The sequence below is a fragment of the Carcharhinus amblyrhynchos genome, chromosome 30 (assembly GCF_965287045.1).
Source record: "Carcharhinus amblyrhynchos chromosome 30, sCarAmb.v2.hapA, whole genome shotgun sequence".
In the NCBI taxonomy this organism is placed as follows: Eukaryota; Metazoa; Chordata; class Chondrichthyes; order Carcharhiniformes; family Carcharhinidae; genus Carcharhinus; species Carcharhinus amblyrhynchos.
This window is the reverse complement of record NC_137353.1, coordinates 20,646,227-20,664,316: the sequence shown is the minus strand read 5'-3', so window position 1 is coordinate 20,664,316 and position 18,090 is coordinate 20,646,227. Positions and strand designations below refer to the sequence as shown.

The 18,090-nt window shown below is 43.7% G+C and overlaps 1 protein-coding gene across 1 annotated transcript; it reads right to left on the bottom strand.

Annotated features, from left to right (window-relative positions):
* Positions 1–595: 595 nt before the first annotated feature.
* Positions 596–1,525, bottom strand: LOC145360034 (olfactory receptor class A-like protein 4). Its single transcript, XM_080214932.1, has one exon. The coding sequence runs from the start codon at positions 1,523–1,525 to the stop codon at positions 596–598; it is 930 nt and encodes a 309-aa protein (XP_080071058.1).
* Positions 1,526–18,090: the final 16,565 nt, after the last annotated feature.

Genomic DNA, 18,090 nt, shown 5'->3' with positions numbered 1-18,090 from the left:
AAGCACCTCCCTACAACACATGATGTGTCCATGTACCTACACCGCATGGATTACAACAAATGAAGAAGGCAGCTCACTGCCACCTTTTCAAGAGCAATTAGGGATGGGCAATAGATGCTAAGCCACTGATGTTCACATCGCACGAATGAATAAAAGAAAGCTGATGTACAAAGGGCGACAAATCCATTGGCGATGGAAGCACGAATTTTTGGGTGAGGAAATGTTTGTCACAATAGTAGGAGCTTAAACTGAAACAGGAGAGAGGGCAGGAGGTTTAGGGGATTTAAAGAAAACCTTTTTTACCCAGAGGGTGTGATGGTCTGGAATGTGCTGCCTTTAAAAAGTACCTGGATGAGCACTCTGCACACCATAACATTCAGGGTTATGGCCCAGGTGCTGGCAGATGGGATTAGGTGGGAATGCAGGTGGTTCTAATATGTCGGTGCACATTACTGGGCCGAAGGGCCTCTTCTGCACTGTAAGGTTCTGTGATTCTGAGGTGGTTTCAAATTTCAGTGTATGATTATCAGCCTTCAGATAGCTAACCTCGACACAATTTGTTAAGAACCGTGATGCTTTTTTTCAAGAAAAAAAATTAAAACATTTTAATGTGTAATGTCTTGCAAACTTTATGTCGCAACTTGCTGTGTCCTGCAGCTATCAACAGAGGACTGAAGCCTATAAATATCGTGGCACAGTAGTCGGCCAAAATCAACAGAAAAGCAGTGGCAGACCCCCCATTGTGGTTGTAGTAACTGACAGCCAACAAGTGGGTGCCTGAACACAGGACAAACAGTGTCACCAGTGCCATGATCAACTTGACTGCCACCTTCTCGACCTGCACAGTGCGCAACTGCTCATCCGCGATTGCTGTGATGTGTTTGTGGAGATAATACACGGTGCTGAGATTGGTGCACACCATGAATATAATGGGTATGAATTCATGAAAGATGAGAGAGAAGACTGCATATGTTGTGCCGCTTTCCTCAGTGGGGAAGTTCCAGACACAGCCCAGGAAAGGCTCCATGGTTGTGCTGACCACCATCAGAATCTTGGTCTCATTCCCACTGGCAGTCCAGCTGTAAGTATAAGCCGGGATTGCGTAGAGAAAATTGACAACCCAGACCAGAAACAATATCGCCAACACGTACATAATCTCCTTTGTCTTTGTGCTCAGGTGGAAGTGCTGCTTTATCTTGAGAAAGTGGAAACAACTCAGACAGAAAGTGACCCACATACTCACCGCCTTCAACCACACCCAGAGGAACATGAAGACTCGGCACCAGTTCACGCTCAGCAAGATCTTCACCTTCGACTCGGTGATGAACAGGAGGAAGTTGCGGAAGATTGAAATGAGCAGGTTGACGGCTGCCAGGTTGGCTAGGATGATGTCAGAAGCGGCGAGGCCGTTGTTTTCCACCGTCATGGCTAATATTGTCACTAAGACCAAGATATTCCCCAAAATCCCCAGAAGCACCAGCAGCCCGTAAAAGACCAGCTGAGCAGTAGACTCAAATTCCATCATCTTGTTTCCTCACTCCTTTAAAACCCCTTTATCTCCAGGTTAGCAGCCTGAAAAAAGGGATGTTTTAAAAGTAAAGTTTATTTATTAGTCACAAGCTAACCTTACATTAATGCTACACTGAAGTTACTGTGAAATTCTCCTAATCGCCACAGTCCAGCACCTGTTTGGGTCAATGCACCCTAACCAGCACGTCTTTCGGACTGTGGGAGGAAACCGGAGCACCCGGAGGAAACCCACCCAGACATGGGGAGAACATGCAGACTCCATGCAGATAGTGACCCAAGCTGGGAATACAAACCTGGGTCTCTGGCACTGTGAGGCAGCAGTGCTAACCACTGTGCCACCATGCTGTCTGTTCAGCTATTTGGAAGTGTCTGAACAGAAAGGTTCGCCACAGCATTTTTATCCTTTCCTCAGTACCTGCCCTCCATTGAGAGTCAACTCCTGAGTTCAGGCTGATCAAAGCCCTGAACAGCTAGGGGAAATTATAAATATGGACTGAGCCTCATCACCTGTCACTATCTGCTGAATGCACTTGTTCATATTTTCTTTACAACCCATATCTAGCTGAATACTCTGAGCAAAAACTGATAAAAGAAAATGCAATAAGCCACAGAGTGTCAGACTGAATCTACAGACAGCTTTGTAGTAGAGTTGTGGTCAGAATCCTTGGACAGTGCATTGGCATCGTATCAACATTCTCCAATGTGATAGGATCTGTGTTAACTTCTGTTCTTCAAATGTAGCCATGATGTGGAAATGCCGGCATTGGACTGGGGCAAGCACAGTAAGAAGTCTCATATCACCAGGTTAAAGTCCAACAGGTTTATTTGGCAGTACTAGCTTTCGGAGTCACATGCTCCTTCAGCAGGTGAGTGAGGACTTGTGTTCACAAACAGGGCATATAAAGACACAAACTCAATTTACAAGGTAATGGTTGGAATGTGAGGCATTGCAGATAATGAAGTCTTAAATGTCTTCAAATGTAGTCAGGTCTTATTCCTTATCTGAGACGTGACTCCAACAGACCTACACTACTGAAGAACACTGCTGTTGACTGACATACCTCAGTCATGGGACTTTGAAGCCTTGTACTCTTGTGGAGTACAGTTTTGTACTTGACAGTAATCCTCTTACACGGTGGCACAGTGGTTAGCGCATTTGCCTCACAGCGCCTGCAATCTGGGTTCAATTCCCAGTGTGGGTCACTGCCTCTGTGGAGTTTGCACATTCCCCCCGTGTTTGCATGGGTTTCTTCCAGGTGCTCCGGTTTCATCTCACACACCAAAGATATGTGGGTTAGGTGGATTGGCCATGCTAAATTGTCTCTTAGTGTCAGGGTGACTAGTTAGGGTAAATGCATGGGGTTATGGAGATAGGGCCTGCATGGGATTGTAGCCAGTGCAGACTGAATGGGCTAAATGGCCTCCTTCTGCACTGAAGGATTCTATGATTCTACCTTGTCCAAATGCCTGTTCATAACTCGAAGTTTGGATTTGTCACAGTTTGCTGTGGATAACCTGCAAAGCAATGGGTTAAAAAGATGGCAGTGAACTTATCATTGATATGTATCCGTCAATTCTCATTTTTAATTGATTAAATAAACCTGTCCATAACTATCACTAAACAGATTTGGGGGCCGGCCCATAAAACTTCAGTTTTTGTCAATCTGAGTTTAAGTTCTCTGAGCTAATGTTAATGGGACATCCCCTGAAAGAAATAGTCAACACTGTGAAAGTGAAAAGAAACTGTATATATTGCGGTAAAACCATTCAGACATGTCACAGAGTTAGCTCACCAAAACAAAAGAACCTTTGGAGTCCATTTATGAATCGATTTTGTGCCTCCAGGGATTGTTGGTGCGAATGTGAACTAAAACTTCATGCTGTATCCTTGTTTGGGTGAACTCCCTGGTATATTTCATAGAATCCTTACAGCGCAGGAAAAAACCATGTGGCCCATCAAATATGTGCTGACAACAATCCCACCCAGGCCCTATCCCTGCATTCCCACATATTTACCCAGCTCACCTCTCGGACTCTAACGGGAAATTTAGCGTGACCAATCCACCTAACCCGCACATCTTTGGACTGTGGCAGGAAACTGGAGTACCCGGAGGAGACCCAAGCAGACATGGGGAGAACGTGTAAACTCCACACGGACAGTGACCCTAGGCTAGGAATCGAACCTGGGTCCCTGGAGCTGTGAGGCAGCAGTATTAACTATTGTGCCATCGTGCTACCCCTGTGAATTTGCTGAGTAACTTGATTTGATTACCAAGAAATTCTATATCTAACGTTAAGTAGGAACATAATACTCTGGAAATGCACAACAGGTCCAGAAGCTCTTGTAAAATGCTGATGTCTCATGAAATTGCAGAAAGTCCACACCACAGCCTGTCATTACAGGTCACTCCTCAACTGTATGGTCAGATGAAACCTGACTGCACTCTTCATTATTCTATGAGATTGGGTTGGTTTTCAAAACCATGCCCAGTCTACAGTCCACACTGCCTATTTTTGTCTCTGTAATGTTAATTAGCTTTATCCCTGTGACTATGGAACCTTCATCCAAATCTTTTATCACCTCCAAGTCAATCCTTTCATTGTTCACTTGGAGAAAATAGGAGGTATGTCTTGGAAATGTTTTATGGTATAAAGGTGTAAAGTTGGGAACTATTGCTCTCGAGCTCCACTCCACACAAAACATGCTCCAGTCACCCATCAACCACATCCTTATCCACTTCCAAATTCACTGTCTACATTGACGCTGATTGATGGTGGTTTCACCATTTTCATTTTTTAAACATTGAATTTTCTGAAGTTTTTCTTCCTGAACTTCTTCAAACTGGGGCTGACTTTTCCTGCGCATTGCAAATATTGTGAGGGCTTCTCTCAGTCCTCACAGGGTGACACGGTGGCACTGCAGGCTCACAGCACCAGGGATCCAGGAAATTTCACAGTAGCTTCATTGCAGTGTTAATGCTAACCTTACTTGTGACGAAGAAATAAACTTTACTCAATTCCGGCCTTGGGTGACAGGGTCTGCGTGGGCTTGCTCCGGGTACTCCGGTTTCCTCCCACACTCCAAAGATGTTCGTGTTAGTTGGGTTGGCCTTGCTAAATTGTTCCTTAGTGTCCCAAGATGTGTAGTTTAGGGGGATTAGTGACATAAATATGTGGGGCTACAGGGTAGGACCTGGGTGGGATTTTCACATTGCAGTGTTAATGTAGGCCTACTTGTGACACAAATAAATAAATTGTTGGAGAGTCTGAGTGAACCCCATGAACTGAAGGCATCCTTCTGCACTGTAAAGATACTATGTTAAGAACAGTTGTTTAACCCAGCCAAATCTTCAAGCATCTTCTTTGGTAAACTGTACAACATTACTAATTTGCGGTGAAGAGAGGAATTTTCTCAACACACATTACTGAGGTTGCTAAATACAATGCAGAGGAGCAGATTAATGTAATATTACAGTTAACTAATTCAATTAAGGACATCTTGGCCAAAAGTTTAACCAACTTTTATCTATCTTCAATTTAGTTCAAATTAATTCTCTCCTAGTCTGTCTAAAAAGTATTGATGGCGATCTGTAGGCAGCAAGTCAGGGGTACATTAGGGTACAATATAGGAAGACAGAGGTCATGATCTGGAAATCTTGTATCTTTACATGGTATATATCATTTACAGCACAGAAATGGGCCATTTGGCCCTAGATTTCTATGCTGGTGTTTTTACTCTCCCACTCCTTTTACTTAATCTTGCCCTATCAAGATATCCTTCTATCTCTTTACCCTTGTATTGTGGAGGAGTTGGCTTCTTAAGAAGAAACCCTTGCCAGACACTTTATTTTAGATCATAGACCATAGAATCACTACAGTGCAGAAGGAGGCCATTTGGCCCATTGAGTTTGCACTGACTACAATCTCACCAAGCCCTATCCCCACAACCCCAAGTATTTACCCTAGCTAGTCCCCCTGACACCAAGGGCCAATTTAGCATAGCCAATCTACCTAACCCGCACATTATTAGACTGTGGGAGGAAACCGGAGCATCAGGAGGAAATCCATGCAGACACGGGGAGAATGTGCAAACTCCACACATACAGTGACCCAAGCTGGAATTGAACCCGGGTCCCTGGCATTGTGAGGCAGCATTAGGAAAAGGGATACAGTATATACTCCTGTGAAAGCTGAGTTTCTAAGACTAATTTTTTAGCCATAAAGTTGGGCGTCAACTTTTCCATGAATAATAGTTTCAATGGGTTGAGATTCCTCTCTCACATTATCACCGTCACAGAGAGGACAGAGACAATTCCTGCCAAACCCATCCCACAAATCGTGTAAAAGGAATCAGAAAGTGTTTCGATCACGTGTTGACACGCACAGACATGATGAGCTGCACATCTTTGATGGTTGTGCTGTTCTGTAATTCTATCAATGAGTTCATTTGTCCCGGGGGTCAGTTTGACCACAGCAGCAAGTGGGCAGTAAGTGTGAGGGGCTTGGATTTTTTGGCTAAAAGTCAGGGGGAGGTCAATTTATACAAGAGATCGTCCACTATTTCAATATGTTCGATGGGCCATTCAGTCCCTTGGGCTGATTCTGCCGTCTGTTACATCATTGATGGTCTGCACATCAACTCCATTTACCTGGTCTGCACCTCAACCCCATTTACCTGGTCTGCACCTCAACCCCATTTACCTGGTCTGCACCTCAACTCCATTTACCTGGTCTGCACCTCAACCCCATTTACCTGGTCTGCACCTCAACCCCATTTACCTGGTCTGCACCTCAACCCCATTTACCTGGTCTGCACCTCAATCCCATTTACCTGGTCTGCACCTCAACTCCATTTACCTGGTCTGCACCTCAACTCCATTTACCTGGTCTGCACCTCAACTCCATTTACCTCGTCTGTACTTCAACCCCGTTTACCTGGTCTGCACCTCAACGCCATTTACCTGGTCTGCACCTCAATCCCATTTACCTGGTCTGCGCCTCAACCCCATTTACCTGGTCTGCACCTCAACCCCATTTACCTGGTCTGCACCTCAACTTCATGTACCTGGTCTGCACCTCAACCCCATTTACCTGGTCTGCACCTCAACCCCATTTACCTGGTCTGCACCTCAACTTCATGTACCTGGTCTGCACCTCAACCCCATTTACCTGGTCTGCACCTCAACTTCATGTACCTGGTCTGCACCTCAACCCCATTTACCTGGTCTGCACCTCAACCCCATTTACCTGGTCTGCATCAGAACTCCATTTACTTGGCCTGCACCTTAGTCCCATTTAGCTGGTCTGCACATCAACTCCATTTACCTGCCTTTGCTCCTTAATGCCAACATGCCCTTCCCAAACCAAATCTCAGCCTTGAATGCTCCAGTTGTCCAAACCCTTTTGGGGTGAGAGTTCCAAATTTATAATCCCTTTGCGTTGAAAAAATTCTTTGATTTCAAGAGCCCACTCTAATTTTAAGATTATAAATCCCTTTAGTCTTGATTTCCCCCACCAAAAGAAAACAGTTTTTCTGTATCTTTCCCATTCAGCCCTTGTAACATTTTAAACACTTCAGTCAGATCTTCTCTCAATCTCCTATGCTGAAGGAATTTAAAATCATATTTCTGTGAAACTCCTACAGGGAATAATTGACAATGAACAAAATGCCTGTGGTTAGAAAGTCCTATTTCCCACCTCCCATTCCCCCAAAACAGCAGATAAAGAAGCTAAGAGAGGCATATTGAGGCTTGAATTTAACAATCATATTGACTGGGGATTCCTGAGTAAACTTAACCTAATTTCAGATTCAGTGAGATTTCACAACGTATTTCAATAGACACATGAGGTGGAACTGATAATCCCCATTCTACTTGTTGGACATTTAAATATCTTTCCTATTTTAAAAATTCAGAATGTGAACCAGGGGCCATAATTTCACTGTTAAGTCACTTCACTCCAGGGAATGCAGCAGTATCTCTGGAACACAAACATCTAATTAAAGGCCATGCACATCAAGCTCCTTCGAGTATCTGGTGGATGAATGCGATGTGTGATTTGATAGCCCAGAGCAACCCAGGGCCAATCCCCAGACTGTTCCATTAATTGGTCTCAGTTGGAGCAACAATAGTGATTGCACAATTGGCTTTAGGTTGGAGAGAATTTTTAAACATTAGCTTGGATTGTTGTTCCTGATCATCGGCAGGTGTGCCTGCTTAGGCACATGATGAGGACCGAGATGAGACTTTGCGTGGTGCCTCCATCTGACCCCCATCATTAAAGCTCAATACGTAGACACACACATGAACAATGACCGCTGATTGAGGCATGGAAGGTGGGATGGTATACCCATGGAGTCCATACTGTAACAAGATTCAGTGTCCTTAGGAGAACATTGGGATGGAGAAAGGTCGTGCAATGTACTATGTAATGCACAACAGTCCTCAAGCAGCAAATCCTTCCTGCGCTGAAAACACTGGAAATCCAGAGTGTTATTGCCAGAAATGCATGGCCTGGCTGTTGATTCAAAACAGACATAAATGGTAAAAATGTAATGAAATATGAACTATACAATCCTTTCAAAAGTCCAAGAATCATAAGGAAGAAATGAAGCAGTGCTGAATCACAGAGCCTGAGGAACACATGAGTTGTCACCCCAAGCCACAGGCTTATGAAAAGGGAACACAAAATTTAAGGAACACACGGGAAAGAGAAGGAATTGCATAACCACCCTTGATGCAAGTTTCAGTTATTGGGAAAGGGTTACAGTGGCCCAGAATTCACTTAAATATATTTGTGTGCCCCATGTGTTTGATTTTTTTTCTCTCAACCTCCAGTTTGAAAAGTTTTTGTGCTGCAAATTGCTGGAATTGCAACTTGTTCTCAGCAAGGTAAAGTCAGTGGGGCATCTGGGATCTTGGTAAATGATGGGATCAACAGTCTATCTCCTTAACCAACAAAATTTAAGAATAGGGAAAGAATGAGGGGGACTACAGCAAGGGAGTAAGGTGAATTAGAAACCATAGAATCCATACTGTAACAAGATTCAGTGCCCTTAGGAGAACATCGGGATGGAGAAAGGTCATGCAATGCACAATGTAATACACAACACTCCACAAGCAGCAAATCCTTCCTGTGCTGAACACACTGGAAATCCAGAGTGTTATTGCCAGAAATGCATGACCTGGCTGTTGGTTCAAATGAGAAATTAAAAGGAAGAAATACAGATTGAATGAAGAGAAAAGAGACAGAAATGAAGAGAAGTTTCTCTGCAGCTAATAGTGGAATGGTGCAGATTGTCCAGTAATTTGTGGCAAGTTACAGCTCACAGGGTATCTCATCCTTGCCATAAACTGCTGGGTAACTTGTACACTAATGACAGCATATATCAAACTCGCCACTATTTTACCAGCAAATACTGTGCCAATGTGTCTTGACCTGGCGAAAGAAGAGTGCAATAAGCTAAAGTTGGACTTATCTTTGAATGATGTGGAGACATCACTGACATTGGACTGGGGTGGGCACAGTAAGAAGCCTCACAACCCCAGGTTAAAGTCCAGCAGGTTTATCTAGAATCACAAGCTTTCACAGACCTGCTCCTCACCAGGAGCAGAAGATGAAGGAGATGAAGGAGCAGCGCTCTGAAAGCTCATGATTCCAAATAAACCTGTTGGATTTTAAGCTGGGGTTGAGAGACTTCTTACTGTGTCCATCCCAGTTTAGTGCTGGCATCTCCACATCATGGCCACCACCAACACCACAAATCGCCACTTTTTGTCTGTGGAGAAGATTTCCAAGATGATCACGCATATCGACACTGATATCAAGTTTCTACAAAGATGCAAGAAAGGCATTCCAAAAGGACTACAGATCACGAACACAGTCAAGCCGACCCACGACACAGACATCCGATGAAGGAGCAGCACTCCAAAAGCTTGTGATTCCAAAAAAAACCTGTTGGACTTTAACCTGGCAGTGTGAGACTTCTTACCTTGAATGGAGCAGTGGATGGGGACAGGTCACTGTGAGAAAAGGCTGAGCATCTTATTGACAACCTCTGGCTGGCATTTACGCTCTGATTTTTAAAAGTGTTCTTTTGCTGACCAGGTAAACCTGTTCACCTCATTGACTGGGTAATTGATGCCTAGCAACGAATCTATTGGCTAATGAGTGGATGAACACTTTATGAAGAGTTTTCACTGGCTTATCATTAGTTAGGGAACTAAAGCTTTCACTGTTATTTTTTGGAAAGTTTTCAGCTTAATGCTTTTCCACAGATTTCAGTCATTATGTGATGTCACCCTATTTTGCTTCTATTAATTGAAAAATTCATATTCATGCTCCTGGATTATTCTGGTTAGAGTGATTTAATATTTTCTGTGACCTATCTGCTGGGAGTGCAATATATGACTAAGTGCACAAATAATACCCAGAAACTTACTGCGACTTTATGCCGATCATTGTTTAGATTCTAATTCTTTATTTGGTTTAAAATTACAAAAGTTGTGATGTGAATGAATCTCTGTTTCTCTCTATTTTCCAATCTTTGTTTGACTCAGTAGTTCTCTTCCTGATTACTATTCTCTCATAAATCCCTACAATGCAGAAGGAGGCCATTTGGCTCATCAAGCCCGCAGTGACAACAATCGCACCCATGCCCTAGTCTCGTAACCCCCTGTATTTACCCTGCTGATCCCCTTGATACTAACAGGCAATTTACCATTGGCTAATCAATTCGATATGATTTAATTTGATTTATTATTGTCACATGTATTAGTATACAATGAAAAGTATTGTTTCTTGCGCACTATACAGACAAAGCATACTGTACATAGGGATGGAAAGGAGAGAGCACAGAATATAGTGTTACAGTCATAGCAAGGATGTAGAGAAAGATCAATTTAATGCAAGGTAGGTCCATTCAAAAGTCTGATGGCAGCAGGGAAGAAGCTATCCTTGAGTTGGTTGGATCTCCGACTTTTGTATTTTTTTCCCGACAGAAGAAAATGGAAGACAATATGTCCAGGATGCATAATGTCCTTGATTACGCTGGTTGCTTTTGCAAGGCAGAGGGAAGTGTAGATGCTGTCAAGGGATGGCAGGTTGATTTGAGTGATTACTGGACTAACTTGTACATCTTTGGAGGAAACCCACAGTCACAGGAAGAACATGCCAACTCCACATAGAGAGTGAGTGACCTGAGGTTGGAATTGAACCCCTGTCCCTGGTGCTGAGAGTGGCAGTGCTAACCACTGTGCCACCATGTCACTCATCCATGGGATTGTTCCACAGTTTCTGTCTTTCTTAGTGATTGTGTCCTTACTTTTTGGGCACAAAATCCAGAAAGAATGGGAAAACATGAATTTCGCTGGCAAGGTTGCGATTTCCGATTTTCAACTCCCATGCTGGCGCAGTAATGTGAAAACCGCCGCAGGAGCCCAGGAACCTCTTCTTAATACATTACCATCTCATAAGCAAGGACTCACTCTGGAACTGCTCCCCCTCTCTGAATATTCAATGGGCGCTGGCCTGATGTAACACTGGCGCCATTTACAACAGTTGTATAAAAACGTGAACCTGGTGACCTCACCTCTGAAGGGTGAGCACTCAGCTCACCCGTTCTTTCTTGGTGCCGGTCGTGGAGAGGGCAGTGGAGAGGACGTGGAGGACCCAGGTAAGTTCAACTCAGGCTGGGGGTGTTTCAGTATCACCATCCCAGAGAGAGGGAATGCTCACAGGCCTTCTCTTTCCCTTATGTCAGGGCACCTCTTGTCTTAATGAGGTCTGGTGACTAGCATGGAGGCAGTGCCTCCTATGTCCTCCTTCCTGTATTTGTGTCCATGTCACCATTGAGGGAGGCCCTTCCAGAGTGGGAGCTGGAAAGTGGGTGGGTGGAGGCGAATACAAAGGGTGAGCAATGGGGGTGACTGTCCGATTCTTGAGTGGAATCTTGCAAGAGACTAGGTTGTAAGGGCAGGAAGGGGGACTCAGGAAAGGGGCGTTTTCTTACCTCATGAGGTCTGATGACCCTCTAAATGGTGGGAGGCGTTGGGGGGGCTGTTGTGGAAGATGACTGCTGTGAGATTTAAACCCCACACTCAGGCAGAGTATGACGACAAAGGGAATAAGCTGTATGGAGTTCAAGTCTGCTGGTTATGGAGGTTTGACAGTGAGAGATTAGTGACAGGCTGTTACAGATGGATGGATCATTAAATCTGCAGCCCTTGTGAGTTGGGGGAGTGCTGGTACTCTCTCAGGATCAGGTTTGCATGCTAATTGCAGTTTTCACACAAATCGCCTCGCCTCACCTGCCACAAGACGAAGCCAGTTGCTTTGTCAGCTCCTCAACACTTCCTTGAAGAGTCAATTGTATTAATTAAGTCAGTAGTAAATGAGTGTGTTACGGATTGGAGCCAAGTTTTTAACCTTTTGGCCCCAACACAAGTGTTTGAAGCATTGACCCCAAACATTACACCCCAATGCTCGTACTAACATCCACATTAGAGAGATCACATTATTGTCATGTGCAGCATGATCCCAGTGCAGGGTGTTCAGGTGAAGGCTTTCATTACTCACCCCGTTCAAGGTCATGATGGAGGGCATTGTTGAAGACCCCAATGAGGTTAAAATGCTAGTCCAGTCCATGCATTCAACTGCACAATTGCCTAACACTTGGTTTGTGGGGCGCATGGGGGATGGTCAGGGGGTAGGTACCACTGAGGTGAAATGCTTCATCCGGGTGGAGTTGAGAGGAACAACTGTGGGGAAGTAGCTATTATGTTGTAGGGGAGTGGAGAGGCAGTGCTTCCTATGTCCTCCTTCCTGTACTTGTGTCCATGTCACCACTGAGGGAGGGCCCTTCCCTCAGGAAGCACATGGATGGAAGTCCTGGACACATAGAGCTCTGAGGGTCAGGTCAGGAATACTCACTTTGGTGTTCTCTTCCTTTATGTTTCTGGAGAATCATGGAGCCAGTCGAATTGGCTATTTTACTCTTTGTGACCCCGAAGATATGCATGTCAGGTGGATTGGCTAGGGTAAAATTGCCCCTTGGTGTCCCAAGATGTATAGGTTAGGTGGATTATCCATGGTAAATGTGTGGGGATACAGGAATAGGGCAGGGGAGAGAACCTGGGTAAGATACTCAGTCAGAAGTTGGTGCAGACTTGATGGGCTGAATGCCCTCCTTCTGACTGTAAGGATTTTATGATTCTTAATACTTGTCTCTTGATTAGCTCTTGAGTAAACTTCTAAATGGACTAACCTGATAGTAGAATATTGTTTGTCCTTGGGGAATTTATCTTAAAACTTACTGCACTCTGAAATGTGCTGCTCATGTTGCCTGGAGATCACTAATTATTTGAGTTGTCCCAATGTTTTGTCTTTAGGAAGGCAACAACATCAGATGCAACAAAACAAAAATGGTGAAATGCATTTTTAGAATTGTCTGCTGTCCCTGTTATTTTTCTGGAATATGGCTTATAAGGCAACCAGACCCAGACCTCAGAAAAGCCGTTACAGGCCACCAATTCAAATGGGCAGCACAGTGGCATAGTGGTTAGCATTGCTGTCTCATAGCATCAGGGTCCAATGTTCAATTCTAGCCTCAGGTCACTGTCTGTGTGGAGTTTGCACTTTCTGTGTGGATTTCCTCCCATCATCCAAAGATACGTGGGCTAGGTTGATTGGCCATGCTAAATTGACCCTAGTGTCCAGGGTAAATGCATAGGGTTATGGGAATAGGGCCTGGGTGGGATTGTGATCGGTACAGACTCAATGGGCCAAATGGCCTCCTTCTGTACTGTAAGGATTTTATGATTATAGGATTCTATAGTTATAATTCTTAGTTTGGATATGCACATCATAAACCATGTGTAATTCTAATGCATCTCTCAGGGAAATAAATACTTGCAGAGGAGACGCTTGTAGGGGCCATTCTTCTGTTGCATCTGCCACCCTTTCCTCTACTTTTTTAAGCTATTTGGTTATGTAACATGTGCTGCTTGAGTTGGTTCATAAGCTGGATGTATCGTACAAACAGGTGAGATAAGTAGAGATTGTAAAGGCATTCCAGTTAGAACACAGAGGCTGGAATTTGACCGGCCCGCCCACGATGGGAATCGGAGCAGGCGAGGGGCGGAACATGGAAAGATCCGTTATCCTGGGGTGGGATTTTACGGGATGAGCAAGGCCATAAAATCCTGCCCAGAATGTCAATGAGACCATTGCACACAGTAAGTTTAGAAAATATTCATAAGTTGCTCTCAGTTTGTTTATGCACAGGAAACTGTAGGGTTTTTTTGCTGAGTGGATAAGGTGGATTGGATTAATTCTCTTCCTCATCTATTTCTGTCCCATGAAAATCATTTGAAACCAGAAATGTGTTACTTGGGAAGTACAAGGTACCACTGGGTAGGGAGCGATCAAACTGCAATATTGGAATTATGAAGGAGAGCAGCCAGTGGGGGGGGGGGAAAGGAGAAAGAGCCACAAAAGCTTAGAAGCTTACAGTGGAGGAGGCCATGTGTCCTACTGTGTCTGACCCAGCTCTTTCCAAGTACATTGAAAAGCTAATCTGACTTCTCTGCTGTGTCAGTCTCTTCCTCCTCATCCTTAGTGACGGACTTCAATTAAATAGTAGAGAAATACCCCATATCATTGACTCCCCAGCCAGAGGAAATCGTCTTTCTTAATTCTCCACAGTCTTTCATAATGTTAACAATTTCTGTTCCATCACCTCTTGGCGTTCTGGTCCTCATAGCTTATCTTGTCCATGGAAGATTTATCATTCTTCGTCAAATTAGGAAATATCCTGGTTCCGAAGAAGAGTCATATTTGAATGAAAAAGTTAACTCTGTCTATCTCTCTTCACAATTGCTGCCAGACCTGCTGAGTTTTCCCAGAATTTTCTGTTTCTAGCTCTCTTTGTTAAGTATGATGATTTCACCTCTTGTTGTATTATTGAGTTTTACCCTATAAAACTACTCAGTGAGGGTATTTTCTGATTTGGGGAAGAATGATCAGTCTGTGGTGGGCAAGATGCCTGTTGAGGGCCAAATATGAATGGATAGATGATACTTAGAATAGAATCATAGAATCCCTACGGTACAGGGAGAGGCCATTCAGCCCATCGAGTCTGCAGCAACCACACTCCCACACAAGCCCTTTTCCCATATCTCTACATATTTAGCCACTAATCTCTCTAACATATGTATCTCAGGACACTAAGGGCAATTTTAACGTGGCCAATCAACACATCTTTGGACTATGGGAGGAAACCAGAGCACCCGGAGAAAACCCATGCAGACACGAGGAGAATGTGCAAATTCCACACAGACAGTGACTCAAGCCGGGAATCGAACCCAGGTCCAGGGAGCTGTGAAGCAGGAGTGCTAACCACTGTGCTACCACACTGCCCAATGTGTAATATATTGGACTTTTGCTTCTATGACCCCGGGATTTGATTCCAGACTAGACTGATGAGATGGACGTCTCCTCTCAGTGCTGATTGTTAGGAACCTCTGCGAAATGAGATTAATTTGCAAGATTGGCTCCATTCTAGTAGGCATAGACCAATTGCACCAATTATACTTTCAATTCAGCACTAGTGAACAATCTCAAAGAGACCACTGGAGGGTTGATGTGAAAAATGGAACATACCACACTGAAAGGTTTGTCCTGCTGCAATGAATTTGGGGTACTTTGTTGGACAATGTAGAGAGAACTTTAACAACACATTACAGGCCACTTGTTCCAACCATTTATTTACATTTCAGCATTTCCTCCATGGTAGCAATAGCCTTAATTTTTTCTGTTCTTATATTTTGTTCTCTTTCTTTGTAAAGAGTGACATGATCCCTGTGACAAATACTTTCTCTGGTTGTGCAATATAATGTCTTTTCATTTCTACGTACAAATAGTTTCTAGGCAGTGGCCTAGTGGTATTGTCACTGGATTAGAGTTCAGGGTTAATGCACTGGGGACCTGGGTTCAAATCCCACCATGGTGAAACTCTGAATTCAACAATAATCTGGAATTAAAAGTCTAATGATAACAATGCTGATTGTCATAAAAACCAATCTGGTTTATAATGTCCATTAGGGAAGGAAATCTGCCATCTTTGCCTGGCCTACATGTGATTCTGGACCCATGTTAATCTGATTGACTCAAATGCTCCCTGTGTTTGCCAGTCCCCTCTGCTGTATATAATCCATCCTCAGACTACTTTTAGGGATCATTTCTATAGTTTCTTACTGGATAAATGTGTACTAAATTGTCTGGTCACCTATACTGGATTTCCTCTATCCATCTTAAAAAAAGATTGGAACCTTTTAGTCTCATGAAAGCTATGTCTTGCAAAATAAACCCTGGCTTTTAGGTTGCATATTTCACGACCACAGGATGACTCAAAGCACTTTACAGCCAATTAAGTGCTTTTTAAGGTGTAGTCATTGTTGTAATGTACTTTTCCTGTGATTTAATTGCTTTCAGTTCTTCAGTTCCTTCCTCATTCACTGAACATAGTCATGGATATATTTCTCTGTTTTCGTTTGGATTGTATTCAATGCTATTCTTATAGCTTTTTTTTGCCTTAGCTAACAACTCATGCCTCTATCTTGAATTTTCCCCTGTTTATCACTGGTCAGTCTGACTTTCTGTTTCTTCCCTTGATCCCTTTGTTCCTACTCTTTTAATCCCTTCTGTTAGACTTACTCGATGTCAACTTCATCTCTTTATAAGACCCTTGTCAGGCCTCATTTGGAGTACTGTGCGCAGTTCTGGTTGCCTCACTATAGGAAAGACGTAGAAGCTATTGAAAGGGTACAGAGGAGATTTACAAGGATGTTGCCTGGACTGGGAGGCATGCCTTATGAAGTGAGGCTGAGGGAGCTGGGACTCTTTTCCCTGGAGAGACGAAGGTTGAGAGGCGAGCTGATAGAAGTTTATAAAATGTTGAGAGGAATAGATAGAGTGGATTCTCAGAGGCTATTTCCCCGGGTTGAAATGGTCGCTACGAGAGGACACAGATTTAAGGTGTGGGGAGGAAAGTACAGAAGTGATGTTAGGGGTAAGTTTTTCACTCAGAGGGTGGTGAGTGAATGGAATCGGCTGCCGTCAGTGGTGGTGGAGGCGAACTCGCTGGGGTCTTTTAAAAGACTTCTGGATGAGTATATGGGGTTTAATGGGATTGGGGGTTATAGATAGGTCTATAGATTGGTAGGTGTTGATGTGATCGGCGCAACTTGTGGGCCGAAGGGCCTGTTTGTGCTGTAGTGTTCTATGTTCTATGTTCTTTATGTTTTCGATTTACTTTTATCATCCTGATTACTTTCCTTCCTTGTTTCCTGTTTAAATGAATATACACTTCCCATTTTTGTTTGCTTGTCAGCTACCCTCCTTTTTGGAAGTATCTCCTCATTGTAGAATATCCCCCATCTCCCCTCCCCATCTTAGAACTAGTGCTGATGCCCCAGAAAATGGGAACCCCCTTCTAACACCACCCTTCTTTGCCCAGCCATTGACTATTCCCCCTTCTATCATTCACAATTCTAGCATATGGTTAGGGTAGAGATTGGGGTTAGGGTGGGGGGAGTGGGGGAAGTGGGGTACCAATTAGGAGATCACCACTTGTATTCCATCTCCTAAACCTGCTTCCTAATCTCCTTTTGGAGGACTTCATGAACAGCTGGGAGAAGCATGTCTTTGGCATGGCAGTCACTGAGGCAGTGGTGTCATCTCCACTTAAAGAAATGTTTATGCGTGTAGTTACCTGTGTGTGTGTGTGTGTGTGTGTGTGTGTGTGTGTGATTATGTCTGTGTGTGATTATGTCTGTATGAGCGTGTGTGTGTATCTAATTACATCTTTTTGTGTGTTTGTGTATGTGTTTAAAGAGTTGAAAGATAAGCGGTTTGAATGCTGGCTGTCTCCTTGGTATTAAAGTTCCAGGCAGTGGCGTCTCTTGTGTGTTCCTGTTACAAACACTTGAAATCAGCAAGCCCTCGAGTTGCAGTCTCATCACTTCCTTCCTTGCAGCCCCCATGAGTATCAGCGATTAGTCTACAAGGGCTCTCTGTGGATTAATTATTTTCTTGGGCTGGAAAAGAAGAACCACCACTTTTATTTTTACCTAGCTGCTTGTTTACACTTGTTTCTTGCTGACTTGCAGCTTTGCGAGTGAAACTGAGTTTAAAAAGTGTCATAATTCAATAGACACACCTTGCTTTATAACTGACGTATCATAATTTGTTTATTTAATCAGCCCCTGCTTGCTTTGAAGGTGCTGAGACAAATGATAATGCCCTCAACACCTCGCCAGCCGAGATTAGTGAAAACACCACAAGGTGGGATCTCCAAAGACTCTACTGGTTCCATTTGGCAACTGAACCATCAAAGCAAACACTGCCATTTAGTTTCTTTTTTTTCACTTGTTTTGAAGGTTGACCAGTTGGGGCTCTTTCCTCTACCAAAGATAGACTGATCTGATAAAGCTCTTTACAATCTTAATAAGATTTTGATAAAACTGTTCCACTCGGCATGAGAGATCAAATTCAGGGGTCATA

Bases quoted from the DNA above. Each gene is read 5' to 3' on its own strand.
- LOC145360034 (XM_080214932.1), bottom strand. From the start codon at position 1,525: ATGATGGAATTTGAGTCTACTGCTCAGCTGGTCTTTTACGGGCTGCTG.